This window comes from Bufo bufo, chromosome 3, assembly GCF_905171765.1.
Source record: "Bufo bufo chromosome 3, aBufBuf1.1, whole genome shotgun sequence".
Taxonomy (NCBI): domain Eukaryota; kingdom Metazoa; phylum Chordata; class Amphibia; order Anura; family Bufonidae; genus Bufo; species Bufo bufo.
Window position 1 is genome coordinate 388787470 of NC_053391.1, and position 15423 is coordinate 388802892.

A 15423-nucleotide genomic window follows, 5' to 3' on the forward strand; every position below is an offset into this window, starting at 1 on the left:
TTAACTTCAATATTCTGGTTTATTAAATCTAAAATATATTTGGCATGAACTTACTTGGGCAGGTTACCCGACAGGATCTTCCATGCGTATTCTCGCAGGTACTTCTGGAATATAGTGGTGAGAGCAATCATTGGCTCCCCAGTGCTTAGCTGGGAGCACTGCACCATGCACTTTTTATAGTAGACAAACAGGTCAGCACAGCTCGGGAGAACAGCCCCTGCATCTTCAGAAGTCGATTTTGGTGGACCCTGAGCCTTAAAATCTCCGACAAATCGATCAATTAATTCACCTAGGTTCCTACGGGCACAAACCATCATACAGTTAGGATAGCTGCCATTAAATGAAGCACAACCAGCTAACGCTACTCCGCTCCCTAATAGGGATGAGTGAACTTCTGTTACCAAGTTTGGCATACAAGGTTCGAGTTATCTAAGAATTCCGTTAGGGATTCCATAACTTATGGTCCATGGTAGTGGAATCGATAACGGAAGTCTTAGATAACCCGAACCTTGTACGCCGAACTGAAAACAGAAGTTCGCTCATCCCTACTCCCTAATCATTCAAATATTCGGAACTACCAAAACGCATTTTACTGATCAGGAAGGTGGTAGTATATTTAAGAAGCATTTAAAAGTTCTGAAAATCCGTTATCCAGAGCAGCAACAGTTCTAGATAGCAGCTATTTTACACATTTTTGTATTTTCAAAAAAAAAAAAAAAAAGCACCATCTGAATCCAAACCACATTCGTATCACACGTACCTCGCTGAAACATTTCTACTAAAATGTGCCAGTAGCAAAGGAAATCACATTCATTTTACTGGCTTCTAAATGAATGACGAGAGGCGTTTTCCTGTAAAACTACTGTGGACATCTGTTTTACATATATCACTTATAATGAAAAAGAAAGGTAATACAGCATGACACGGTCCCTTGTATTTCAGATAAGAAAATGTGCCTTTAAAATTAGCCTTTCGATTACTTTTTAGGATTAAAGGCATTGTCTCATCTGAGACATTGGTGGCATATCGCTAGGACATACCACCAATGTCTGATAGGTGAGGGTCCCACCTATGTTCAGAACGGGACCCCGAAGTGAGCAGAGAGCAGCTGCACATGCGAGGTTGCCCTCCATTAATTTCTAAAAGAGTTCCAAAACTAGCCGAGTGCTTTCATGGCATATCCTGTCACCAGTTTTATGCCGTCCTATCGGATGACAGAGACCCTGGACAAAACGTTGGGTCACTTATTTTGATCCAGGGAAAGCAGTGGTACCCGCCTCTTTTCTCCCAGAAGTCTCCCAGAGCTTCCTCGCCTCCTCTAAGTAGTTGTAGCAGCGATGCTCTTCTCCATCCCAGATGTAGCACCTGCCTCCCCCACCCATTAGTTATAAAGTCATGTCACTTGGAAGTAAGGTTTCTAGCACCTTGCTGAATCAACACCATGAAGATCTGTGTAGAATTTCACACTCAAGATAATTGGGGTCATTTATCAAACTGGTGTAAAGTAGAACTGGTGTAGTTGCCCATAGCAGCCAATCAGATTCCACCTTTCATTTTTGACAGCTCCTTTGGAAAATGAAAGGGAGAATCTGGTTGCTTTGGGCAGCTAAGCCTGACCTACTTTACACCAGTTTGATAAATGACCCCATATATATCTAAAAGGGGTTTCCAGGCACCATCAATTTTTGGAAGTATTTTGGTTAGCATTTTGCATCCGTACTTGTAGGCCCAAACCAGGAGTGAATCATATGATACATAGAAGAAATTTATATTGAGAAAATTTGCACATCTTTACCATTTTGGAACCACTCATGGTTTTACCCTACAAATTGCGATGAAAAATACTGCGGTGTGAAAGTAGTTTTATAACCCTTAGGCCCCCTTCACATGGGTGTTGCGGGTGAGGGCCAGATGCGTTCAGGGTGCATTGCGGGAAACCTGCGCGAGTAAGCACACAATTGCAGTCAGTTTTGTCTGTGATTGCGTTCCGATGTTCAGTTTTTTCCACGCGAGTGCAATGCATTTTGCACTCGCGGGAGAAAAAACTGAATGTGGTACCCAGACCCGAACCCCTTCACTGAAGTTCGGGTTTGGGGTCCTGTAGATTTTATTATTTTCCATTATAACCTGGTTATAAGGGAAAATAATAGCATTCTTTAATACAGAATGCTAAATATAATGTCAATTATGGGTTAAAAAATAATAAAAGTATCTTCTATCTTCATTCAGAAGGACCTGCACTGACGTCACCGCGCTCACCACGTGGTGAGCACGATTACGTCATCAAAGGTCCTGAAAGAAGAAGAAAGAAGACTATGCCGGCTGCGCGATCAAGTGGATGAGGAGAGTTAATTTTTTAACCCTTCAAGGCACATTTTAGTAAGCATTCTGTATTAGGAATGCTATTATTTTCCCTTATAACAATGTTATAAGGGAAAATCATACAGTGAATTTACTTTCATGGGGTCCGGGGTTGCTCATCCGCATCATCTCCTAGCAACCATGCGTGAAAATCGCACCGCATCCGCACTTGCTTGCGGATCCTTGCGATTTTCACGCAGCCCTATTCATTTCTATGGGGCCTGTGTTGCGTGAAAAACGCAGAATATAGAACATGCTGCGATTTCACGCAAAGCACAAATGATGCGTAAAAATCACCGCTCATCTGCACAGCCCCATTGAAGTGAATGGGTCTGGATTCAGTGCGGGTGCAATGCGTTCACCTCACACATTGCACCCGCGCTTAATTCTCGCCTGTGTGAAAGGGGCCTTAGGCCCAGTTCACACGTCCGTTACCAGTTCACACATCAGTTATTCTGAGACAAAACCAGTAGTGAAGCCTACACAGACATAAGGTACAATGGAAAGATCTGCACCTGTGCTGGTGTTTTTGACCCGTACCTTGTTTTGGGACACAATAACTAAAGTGTCAACTCTCCCTTATACGGTCGTTGAATAACGGCATCCAACGTAAATAGCGGTCACACTGCGGCATATTAGTAATGTGCATTGTATATGTGTGCACAAACAGATGCTGTGAGAAGGGAATGGTATGCGACTGCCCAAATGCAATGTCACAAGGGCGACATGTCATAGCACTGTCAAGGTCTACATCTGATGTGGTTTTTGTGTAGCGGCAGGCAGACACATCATGGGGCTTTCTGTTATTAATTCTAAACTGGTATTTGCTACTGTTATTTTGCTAAAAATAAAGAATCAGCGAGCGAAACTGAACAATGCCTTACTTATGTTTTTCTGAAATCAAAGTAGCGCACCCTCTTGCTATGAAAAATAAAGGCTTAAAAATAATGGGGCCGGTAATTTTCCACCCTGCTGAGCAAGCATGAACTTAATGCATTCATTTTCCACAGACGTTAAAAAAACAACTTAATTCTTGTGGAAAGAAATCAGTCTCCCCATCTGCATTTAAATAAAAACACACGTTTTCCACATTTCATATCTGAGGTTCGCAGTCAGTAAGGGCAAGGTGTTACTGTCTGTTATCATAGCTATAAAGCAGAGAACTATGGATAGCAGCAACATACAATCATCACGGAGACCAGCTACATCTCACTTGGTCATTGCCAGTTGAGGCTTTTTTTTTTTTTTTTTAACACTTTTCTCTTAAAGGGGTTGTCTGGTTTTAAAAAAAACTATTTTAATTACTCTATTAGTGAATATCCATATTCCTAATCTCCATCAGTTGCCCGAAACAAAGAAAAGCGTCAAAAAGTTCCTCGGTGGAGGGACAAAGGCAGCCCATTGCTTTCAAAAGGCACCGTGCAATGCTTTAGGAAACCTGTAGGGGTGCTGCAGGGGAAATAAACACTTGCTGTGAAATTAAAGATGATAGCTGGGAGTTCAAGGACCATCTTTCCTACAAAATGTTTAGCCATTTTATTGGAGCTTGTTCTGCCTGTATGTATGCATTTAGTGGGGTGACATCCATAGTAAAACCACACAGACCATTAGGCATGGTTTTGGACCATGTTCGGCTTGCAGGTATATATATGTATGTTGAAGTAAAATTCATACTAAGACCATACAGTTCAGAAGTATAAGGATGGTAAACAACTGAATCTGGGATTTTTTAAATGATGCAATTATTTTGTTATTTTATACAGAGCTTCTAATCCCCAGCTTTCCTTCACAAAGCTATTGTGTTAAATGGTAACATTCCTGATGACTCCAGCCACCGCTAGAGGGAAATTCAGATTATGGAGCTTTGGATCAATCTGTCTTCAGTAGGCACCTTTTAGTGGCAGATGCCAACAACTATCATTTCACTGCTGCACTGGATTTGAGGTTCTGTATTGATGAGGGTGCATTCACGCCACCGTATTTTCCGTCCGCGTCCAATCCGCATTTTTAGTGGATCGAACACGGTCCCATTCGTTTCTATGGGACTGCTAAAAATGTGGATAACACACAGATGTCATCTGTGTGCTGTTCACCTCCGTGTGGCCGAGCCGCAAATTATAGGACGTGTCCTGTTCTTGTTTGCTTTGTGGACAAGAATAGGCATTTTTTCCATTGGGGTTAGTAGAAAGTGTGAGATGCACACAGACCGCATCCGCATTTTGAGGATCTGAGATTTGCGGACCATAAGGCCTCTTGCACACGACCTTATGTATTTTGCAAACGGATGACGTCCGTGTACATTCCGTATTTTGTGGAACGGAACAGCTGGCCCCTAATAAAACAGTACCATCCTTGTCCGTAATACGGACAATAATGGGACACGTTCTATTTTTTTTGCGGAACAGAAATACAGACATACGGAAATGGAACGCACAAGGAGTATCTTCAGTTTTTTTGCGGACCCATTGATATGAATAGTTCCGTATAGGGTCCTAAAAAAAAAAAAACTGAACGGACACGGAAAGAAAATACGTTTGTGTGCAGGAGGCGTAAAACTGATAGTCGTGTGAATGCACAGATTTCTGATCACGTGAAGGCTGTGTGCACATCTACTTTGAAGGCTCAGTCAGGTGCCTTGGTTGCAGATCAGCAGGACCCAATGAACCTCACTGTATGTTAATAGTCTGTTAAATATTGTACTGTGTCGTAGATCTATTATAAACAGAAACCACAACACAGATGTGAACAGAGCCTAAGGAAGCACTTTTTTTTTTTTTTTTACTATTTGGAAGAATCAACGACTACAAAAGATGGAATATTTTCTAACAAATAAAACAAAATAGTTAACGTGAACATAACTAAACCTAATGATGAAGAACAGAAGATAGCAGAGCTCTTAACACAAGTGACAGGGTATGCATTACACATTTCTGTGCCCCCAATCTTTCAAAGATCAGTTCAGGGCATCCACTGGTTAAGAAACTGGCAACCGAAGGCTTTCTCTTCTCAAAAATGTTTAGCTAAAGTTACAAATTCCTTTCAAGTTTAGGGTGCCTGCAAGGGAAAAACTAATGGAAAACATTTCTGATTATGTGGAAAAGAGAAAAATAAAAATGGGTTTCAATGTAAAGTCAGGACAGGGTGTGGCGGGATTACTAAATGCTGGGATTACATTGGCTGGCAGGAAGCAAGACAGACCCCTGGCAGTAATGGACCCACTCAGTAATTTACTGTAAGACGAGTTCAGTATTCGATTCAATTAGGTACCAGAATAGGAAAATGAGGCATAAAAAAATAAAAATCCCCCTTCAAGGAGCTATGAACACAGAATATTCGATTGAATTATTTAAAGCCTACACAGTACAGTTATATAACCAATGTTTAGTCTCTGCATTCAGAATATAAAATACTGTATACTACTCACTTGTCTTGGGACTCTATATAGACATACAGGTGGGGCTCGAAACATTTGGAAATGATGCCGTGGAATGGATTTTCTGGTGCTTTAGGCTTCTTTGGCTGTTAAAAACAAAACAGTCAAACTGAAATTTTTATTCCTATCACCATATTAAGAACTGAAAAGCTACAGGTTCGAGGCCGCAAGAACAATGGCACAGAATTATTTCTAGAATCTCGTGCTTTTCAGAGGCCGTCTGCATGACTGAGGCTCAGCCGAAAAGTTCCTAATCAGAACAAATATTTTTAGAGACTCAATTTTACTTTAGACTTTATTAACCCCTTAAAGACCAGGCCTATTTTCATTTCTGCAGTTTTTATTTTTGCTCCCCACGTTCCGATAGCCATAACTTTTTTATTTTTCCATTCACATAGTCAAATGAGGGCTTTTTTCTTTTGCGGGAAAAGATGCATTTTTTTAATGCCACCACTTCATTTACCATCTCTTGTTTTGAAAAATGGGTAAAAAATTATTTGTGGGGTAAAATAAAATAAATAAATAAAGTACATTTCTGCTAAGGTTTTTGGGGTTTTGACATCAAGGTGTTCACAGTGCACTAAAAATGACAAGATGTCCTTATTCTGCAGTTCAATCCGATTACAGTGATAGCAAACTTGTATCGTTTTTATTTTCTTTAATTACTTTAAAAAAAATAATCTTTGGAAAAAAAAAAATTCTTTGCTTCGCCATTTTCTGACAGCCATAACTTTGTTAGATTTTGGTCTACAGCACTGTATGAGGCTTTGTTTTTTGCAGTATGGACTGTAGTTTTTAATGGTACCATTTATATGGTACCATTTGGTATGTACAACTTGTTGATCACTGTTAGGTGACAGAAAAATTGTGGGTGAGCACAAATAATTCAGGGGTCTGTTACTTTCACATAAAGACACTGAAAATTCCACTTTGCTTTTCCGTTAATCTGTCAGTGGGATGGAATCCACATTAGGGAAAAAACTCCTGACTACAGGCTCCTGGAACAAGGCACTGTTTGTAGGGGAGAACCTTCTCGTGAAAACAATGGTTCTATAGCAGTTTAGTACATCTTCAGCTACGGTAATTACAATTCTTCTTTGCTACCTTTTTTCCTATATGTGGTATGATTTTTCTCACGTTCTATAATTTCCCCTACTCATTCCCAAAGCAGAAGAAGGCACCAGCGTAATATGGCCTAGGATGACCCTGTACTGTATGTGGAATTGACAAATCAAACTGACAGGTATGAAATTCCCCGGTACTGTAATAATATCATCTTTATACCTCCAGTCTGACACCAGAGCTCTGTTTACTCTGCGTGTGCAGTAAGGCAGATGGAATACCCCAGGATGGTTTTCTCATGTGTGCTATTCTATAGGAATGCACTGACCGATTGCTCATAGGCGTATATATATATATGTGTTACTGGTTGAATCTGTATAGAACAGCATAGTACTGCACTATTTCATACAATCGCTAAAAATGTATCCCAACTTATACTGTCCCAACAGATGCCAAAAGGACTTTTTTTTGGTGCCCGTTGATTGAACAAGGCCCCGCATTGTATTATTTGTAGTGTGCTTCGAACCAAGAGTCCAGCATACTGATGAGAAGTGGGCTCGCCCCAGCCCACTGCTGACCGACAGATTCCTCCCCATTTTTGTGCATAGGGAGAAATCTGTCAATGAGCAGCACCAGGTGGGGGAGCCTGCAGCTCCATGAATATACCAGACGTTAAGGTGCCCATACACCTTCAATAGCTGTTGGACGAACAATCATTCCATCTGCCACCTATGTCTCTCACGTCACCCATACATATACAGCATGTATGTGTTTTTAATGGGAAGAGGGCCGAAAGCTGCTGCCACACACCTCTGGGGGTGGCTTATCACCTGGGGGAACAAAAAGATCAGATGCTAAAATTCAACTTGCCCGCTCCTTCTCTTCCCTCCACATCCGACATCATGTGTTGTTGGAAGAGTTGAGGGCATCCAATAAATATTAGTTTAATGTCAGGAGGGGTAAGACAGACAAAACTCACTTTGTCCAGGTCGCCATCTCTCTCCAGAGCAGATTCCTCTGCTATGTTATCATCATCTAGAAAGGGGTTAGTAGAAACAGGAGGCTGCACTTCAGGCTTTTTCTATAATAAAAAATAATGATAATAATAAAAATTATTTATTAAAATGAATTTCCACCTTTGATTAACACTGGCAACATATCAATAAAAATCCATTTAAAAAAATTTGAGGAACACGACAAATCTACACTACACAGCGTATTTTCTAGTTTTCACGTACAACTGTTACGCGTCATGTACACGACCATAATCGATTTGCAATCTGCAAAACATGGGTTCCCGGCCTTGTGCTTCCCGCCATTTTCTTTTTTTTGTGGGCGCTGCGGAACGGACATACGGATGCACATGGTGTGCTGTCCACATTTTTTGCTGCACCAGTGAAATGAACGGGTCTGCATACAATCCGTAAAAAATGTGGATCAGATGCGGACCAGAAATACGATCAAGTGCATATGGTCTTATTCTTGCTAAATAGTAGGCATTCAGATTGATGGGAGTGGTTCCGTGGGATTTCTGTCTGTGCCCCCGCACTATGTTTGCAGTGCAGACAGATCACAGGCCCATTCAAGTTGATGGTGCCCGTGCAATGGGGGACCGCAATTTGCTGTCCCCAATGCACGGAACGGGCAGCACACATTTGTGTGCATGAGCCCTAACAGACGTTACTTTCCAATATGACGTGAAAAAACAGTTCCTGGTTCTCCGTTCCTGGATGGTGCTGCCAGTCTCCCCCTTTTTATCATGCTCAGTCAGCACAGCAAGTACTGTCATAGCACCAGGGGGTAGACGGGGTTGATCTACAGGAGCAGGTCAGTTACCTCCTTAGAAGCCACCGTCAATGGCGACCACGGCAGTTTGATGGAAAGACAACCCATAGGAAAAAGATAACTACCAAATTTTTCCACCTGACCATAAGACGATACAATACAGTATGCACTGTGCAGTCTTCTTACTGGTCTGACAGTGCGGTGTTTCTCACTGTCCTCTCCGTAAGCGGAATAATGTTTCAGCCTTGTTGTGTCTGCACTGATCGGTGTCGGGCAAAGAGAGAGAGTGTATAGATACACCGCTCTCACTGATCCAACAATACACTGTATGAGCCCTTTGTCAGATCATTAACACCTTAGTGACCAGCCTGTTTTGGGCCTTACTGACCAAGCGTTTTGCTTCCTTTTTTCGTTGTCGCCTTCCAAGAGCTATAACTTTTTTATTTTTTCATCTATGTAGCTGTTTGAGGGATTGTTCTTTATGGGACAAGTTGCAGTTTTTAATGCTGTCATTTTGGGGAATACATAACTTCCTGATTAACTAATTAAGGGAGATGGGAAAAAACAGCAATACTGCATTTATCTCTTTGCAGGTCTGCCCAAGAGAGGGGTTTTGCCAAACCCATTAAGGAAGCAGTCACGGAGGTCTGGCACTGTTGGAGCACCTTAATTGCAGACTATAAGACGCAGGGACTTTTGAACAAGATTTTGAGTCTTATAGTCCAAAAATACTAACATTATTTAAATTGCACTGCAGGAAAAAAATCTATGATCAAATTCCTCATTTCCTTATTGTTCTCCCCAAATTTTCCTCTATAAGGGTCCATTCACACGTCCGTAAGTGTTCTGCGGATCCGCAAAAGACGTACACTGGCAACGTGCATTCCGCAATTTGCGGACCGCACATTGCCGGCACTATAATAGAAAATGCCTAATCTTGTCCGCAATTGCGGACAAGAATAGGACATGTTCTATTATTTTGCGGAAACGAAAGCACGGATGCGGAAGTGCGGATCCGCAAATGCAGATATCACATTCCGGCCCCATTGAAAATGAATGGGTCTGCACCCGTTCCACAAAATTGCGGAACGGATGCGGACCGATTTTGCGGACGTGTGAATGGACCCTAAAACAAATTTTTATTCAGCAAAAGTACCAAACATAAAAAAGTATACATTTGGTACTGTGTAATTCATACCAACTCAAAGAATAAAAGTTAACATATTATTTATACTGCACAGTTCGTGGCACAATTCTTGGTTGCTTGGAGCTTGGTTGTTTTTTTCTATTCCTCTAATCAACAAAAATTTATAAAAAAGTTATTCAATAAAATGTGTACCTCAGAATGTTGCCAATAGAAAGTTCAACACAAAAAAACAAGCCTCTTTGTGTTGCTTTACCATTGCCTTGCCCTGTCAATCAAAGCAGCCAAGGTGGAGCAGGTCATAGAAATGAAGGGAGCTAGGGTGCAACAAGAGCAATGGCCATGCCTTCTTTGCACCAAAGGCCTCATTTGCATATCAAGAAAAGGTATAATAACTTGGGAACGGAGCATCACATCAACAAAAGAGAAACAGCGTTTTAATCAGGTCAACCCCAGCTATGTGTCCATACAAAGAGCTAAGAACAGGGAGAAGAGTTATGGGGGTGGCTCCCCACAGGCATCCCTATACCCCAAACGAGAGGGCCCTTTTTATCCTTCCCATTATTTTTCTACTTGTTTCTAGGTGGTCTGTAAACTACATTTTCTCTGAAGAATAATAAACTGGACACACTTGTAAAGGGTTACTAATAAACTGCATCAGGAGGCCACATATAAGCAAAGGATGCAACATGGCTGAGGAACACGGACATTACATTTCTTCTGCATGGAGCCTGATGTCCCTGGTTCAGGATTCAATAAATAATGGCAGATTTAGATGACCAGATAATGGTTACCATATGAACACTAACGATTCATGATGAATGATAATTGTGTAGTGTATGTCAAAAGCAGCATCTAAATTGATTTTTAATTTAGGCTTGCAACATCAAAAAGACCTCGACTGTGAATTCAAACTATTCGCTTAACTAATCTGAACACAATAACATTTTTAAAAATTATTTCTGATTTTTTAATTTCGCATTTCCGCATACATTTAATGTACGAGGGTCAAAAATTATCAGCCCTCTGGCTGTAGAATGTATTTTAATCAACTTTCAGAAAAGTTGAGTTTCTGCTTTTCAATACACATTGTCCATCTGCAACAAGCTGTTTCCCTCATAAAAAAATGTCTTAGGCTGGGCTGTGAGTCACGAATGCACCGCTGTCTTCACCTCTCCATCAGACATGACTCTTTGTTCTCGTAGGTCAGGGGTTCACAACCTTACACATTGTAAGACTGAAGGAATCCCAAGGACCAAAAATAAAAGTCATAGGTGTATTATCAACTGAAATACTGTATTTATGGCATATTGTACATACAGTATATACTATAACTGTCTGGTTACACCTCCAGGATTACCAACTAATGAAATACATGATAAATGCATGCTAGCAGCCACAAGACACAGACATACATGTCTGTCACCAGATGGTTGGGGGCTGCACAGAATGGTATTGAGGTCATAGGGCTTCTTTCCACATAATATACTGTCACTCGTTTGTCCAATAGAATCAGCTCATGTGCAGGTTTCACATCTAGAGAACTTCCGCTATGTGCCGTTGAATCATCAACTAAAAGAAGTTCAGAATGGAGGTACGAATGAAAAATGATTGCCATCAGGACTCATTTACTACTACAAAAGTACATCTATATTCATCCAGCCCTGAGGGGACGCCATAGACAAGTTAGTCCACCATTATTTCCAGGTAGTAGTACATTCTTACCCAGGCATACAGATGTAGCAGGGTTAACACACAAACTCTTAACTCAAATTTCTTAACTCATCGGGTTATCTTGAAACAAAAGCCATTGAAAAGAAATTGAAGGTGTTTGCTTAGCACATTTAGTTTAGATAACACGTCTCAAAGCATGTGTATTAGCTCTACTACACCTGTAGTATCTCATGACAAAAGTAGTGCTGGAATCTCAAACACATATAGAGGTTTTGAACAGATGGGGATGCATGTTACCATACTTGGATTTGGGCTACTGGCAATATATATACGGATATATAGGCATGTGCTGATCATTAGTAAAAGGGTTGTCTCACCTGGAACATTGGTGGCATATCACTAGCATCACCTCTGTGACCCACACTCCACACCTAACAGAATGCCCAAAGTTTGGGACAGTGCACTGAAGAAAGCTCTCAATCTCTTTGGGAGCTTTGCTTAGCATGCTCTCCTGAACTTTGGGCACCTTGTTCTAGAGATAGGTGTGGGTCCCAGAGATGGGACCCGCGCCTATCTGACATTGGTGGCATATCCTAGCGATATGCCACCAAGGTTCGAGGTGAGCCAACCCGTTTAAATTCCAGTTACTGCTTATGACCCTTTAACTATTAGTAAGCATCATGTCTTTTTTTCAAGTTTGTTTTTCTCCGACATGATCTGCTACTGTTTTGGGAGTAGTATATGGACTGAAAAAAACAAGGGGACCCTATATTAGGAAGGTCTAATACTGCTCGAAATGAATTTTAGAAGACCTGGGATTACAAGACCATAATGGTTTCTGAAACTGTCCAGCTTCCGAAAGGTTTGGAGAGTCATTGGTCCAGTCTTGGAGCATCCGAATCCTTCTCCACACTAAGTGGAGGAAGAGAAGTTTTTGACAGACAGATGTATCCTTCCCCCATATAATCAAGGATTATGGACCCAAAACAGTTTAAGGCCTCATGTAGTTGGCCATATGACATATCAATATTATACTGATAGTAGAGCTATACCTTTCAATAACAAAATCTCCTTACCTATTATAATAACCGTAAAAGCATGCCCACAGTCTCTAAAGAAAACAGCTAATGTGCATTAGAAAGAAGAAACTCACAAAGAGCCGCATAATAAATGAAAGACTACTTTTGTGAGTAATTGAGGAAGGAATTTAGATATAATGCCAAGTCTGCAGTGGTCAGGCTTAATCTGAATCAGCCCTCTTTATTGTTCTACAGAAATAGAGGCAACGAAGAATTCACATGAAAAAAAACTTAAATCTTTTTCAGGAAAATAAACATTACAATATCATAAAACTACTGAATTCAACAGTGCAGTCGCTATATCAATATCAGATCAGTGGAGGTCAGAGTTCTAGAACCCCACCATGGCCAATTCATTCAGCTGATTGTTATGGATGCAGGGAGTCAGACCCCTTCTGATCTGATATTGATGGCCTGTCCAAAGAACATCAGTATCAAATTCCTGGAAAACTCACTAACCTCCTACAAGGTGCGGATAAGATAGTATCTCGTTCCTAATCAAATAGCCCATGCAGTGGCTGGCTACCCTTCAACCTGCTCCATATCTGGTGGATCTGTCCTCAGGTGCCCAACTTTTGGTCCAAGACTTATCTTATATGCACTGTTACAGGCTATACTTTGGCTCATGGGAAGCCCTCTTTAACAGGGACGTGGAAGGTTAACGTGCTAAGCCGTTATGACCATACCAGTTAAATGAGTGGCTTTCTCCACCAAAGTCTAGGGGAGTTACAGAAACAGCACAGTCTACTTGCTTAGCCAGATCTTCCTGAACTCATCTACGTGCAACCACTGGTAGAATTCTATCACAAACCTACTCACATAAGCAGCAATTTATTCTCACTTTTCTTTATAAAAAAAAAAATCAAAAAAAAAATCAGAGCAGACGCTGTCAAATGAGTTAATACATGAGCAAAGCCAATGTAATACATAGCCAACTATGGTCCTTACCACAACGGTGTCTGTCAAGGTGCAGCCAGAGAAACGCTTTGCTAAAAGTCCCTCAAAATTAGTGGTTCTCTGGATAGCAAAAAGCAGCAACTTCACCTCAATCTCTTTAGCTCTCGTTCTCATGATTTTTGAAAGGTCATTTCTGCAGGAAAAAGGAATTTTGTTAATAAATAATACAAATATACAAAGCAACAGTTGTATAAAATATAGAATTGACATGGGGAAAAAAATCATATAAAAAAAGAAAACATAAGAACTACCTAACAGGTAATGGGGTCCATCAGGCACCCCTGGTGATAGGGTGGAACAGAAAAACAAATGTCAAGAAATGTGAACAAAGTCCAACATGCACATTATATAAGAGTAAAAAGCTACTATGAAGGACAGGTAAATAATATTGATATGGTCTCATTCTGTGATCTAGCAGCAGTGTTTCCCATTTCGGGCTTGTCCTTTTGAGGCTCACACTGGGCAAGAAATAGGTTTGTGGAAAGGTGAGGAGTTCAGGGCTTCTAAGCCAGCATATGTATTAGAAGAACAAAGCGTTGGCAGCAGATGAAGTTCTCATTAAAGGCAGAACAATGACAGGTATAGAGGGTATTATAAAAGCTCTGGTAGTGCAGATACTTTTCATCTCAAGGGGATTTCTTCTTTTTCCTGGAGTAAGCTCAGTACAGAATATACCATTAAATTACTGAACAAAATAGCTGGGCGGCTCAAGGCCTTGCACTGAGTAATCCTTTCACTAAAGGAAAAAGCTTTTACAAAAGGTAAAATTGGATGTGCATGGTGCTTTTAACCTGCGAGTGAGAACGGTGTTACTTCAGCTATATTATAGTGCTCAAGGGTATGTCCATTGGGGACTTCTACAGAATAAAACCAATCACACTATTCTACATAATGGATTAAAATAACACATAACCAGAAATGAAAGAATCAGCATAGTGATCATAAGTAGGTACTGTACTCCAACTAGTTATTGATATTGTTGGCCTACCCTCAGGACGAGTCAACAATATCGGATCTGCACTGTGCTCGGTAAGCTGCCACCTCAAACAGCTGACCTCCGCCGATCTGATATTGATGACCTATCCTGAGGATAGGTCATCAATATTAAACACTCAGAAAACCCTTTTTTAAGGGATAACCCATGAAAAACATTTGTCACCTATCCACAGGGCTGGTCATAAACGTATGATTAGTGGAGGCTACATTTGTGGGGTCCACACAGATCACTAGTACAGTGGATGCCCAGGCCCTAATTCTAGAGGCAATTGAAGGGAGCAATGGTCACACATGCGTCCAGCCGTTCCATTCAGTCTATAGGACTGAGCAGTACTCCGCTATCCACGTCAGTCCCTAAGGCATTAAATAAAGCATCAAAATGCATGCTTGAGCACCACTTTAGTCAAATGTCTCAGAAATGGGAAGTTCAGACCCAGATTCTAGTGATCCATGGTCGTTCCAATGGTTGCTCCACCAGTAATCATACATGTTTCACCCATACTATGGATACGTAATACATTTTTGTTGCAGGATAAACTCTTTAGGCTGATTTTAAACACCGTTATTAAGGGCAGTTTTTGCTGTTTTTTTCCAGCATTATTTTGCAAAGTTTTTTTTTTTTTGCATCCAGGTGTTAAAGTCTATAGTGAATTATCAAATTCACTACAGACACAGCTTGTTTTTTGCACATCATTTTTTGTGCTGTGTTTGCGCATTTTTGTCAAAATGCAGAATGCTCTGGGTATGGCGTATTTTTCAGGAATTCTTCCCTTGGGTCTCTCAATAAGAGCTGAAACCCCCTGTCTGCACTATCCTGTAAACCCACCACCACCCCACCTATTCGGATGTTTTCCCCCCAGGTGTGTTGTAGAATTTTGCTTTTTTAAATCATGTTTTTGTGTTGCCTTTTTTTCTGACAGCCAGATTTTTTA

General features: G+C 40.8%; 1 protein-coding gene across 2 annotated transcripts in view; it reads right to left on the bottom strand.

Moving 5' to 3' along the window:
- VPS53 (VPS53 subunit of GARP complex) overlaps nucleotides 1-15423 on the bottom strand; it is a 175439-nt gene that overhangs the window by 65277 nt on the left and 94739 nt on the right. For both annotated transcript variants that reach the window (XM_040424767.1, XM_040424768.1), the window contains 4 exons: nucleotides 13487-13628; nucleotides 7836-7937; nucleotides 5786-5880; nucleotides 55-297 (listed from right to left, as the gene is read on the bottom strand). In XM_040424767.1, the coding sequence (XP_040280701.1) occupies nucleotides 55-297; nucleotides 5786-5880; nucleotides 7836-7937; nucleotides 13487-13628 (582 nt within the window). The remainder of the gene's footprint in view (nucleotides 1-54; nucleotides 298-5785; nucleotides 5881-7835; nucleotides 7938-13486; nucleotides 13629-15423) is intronic.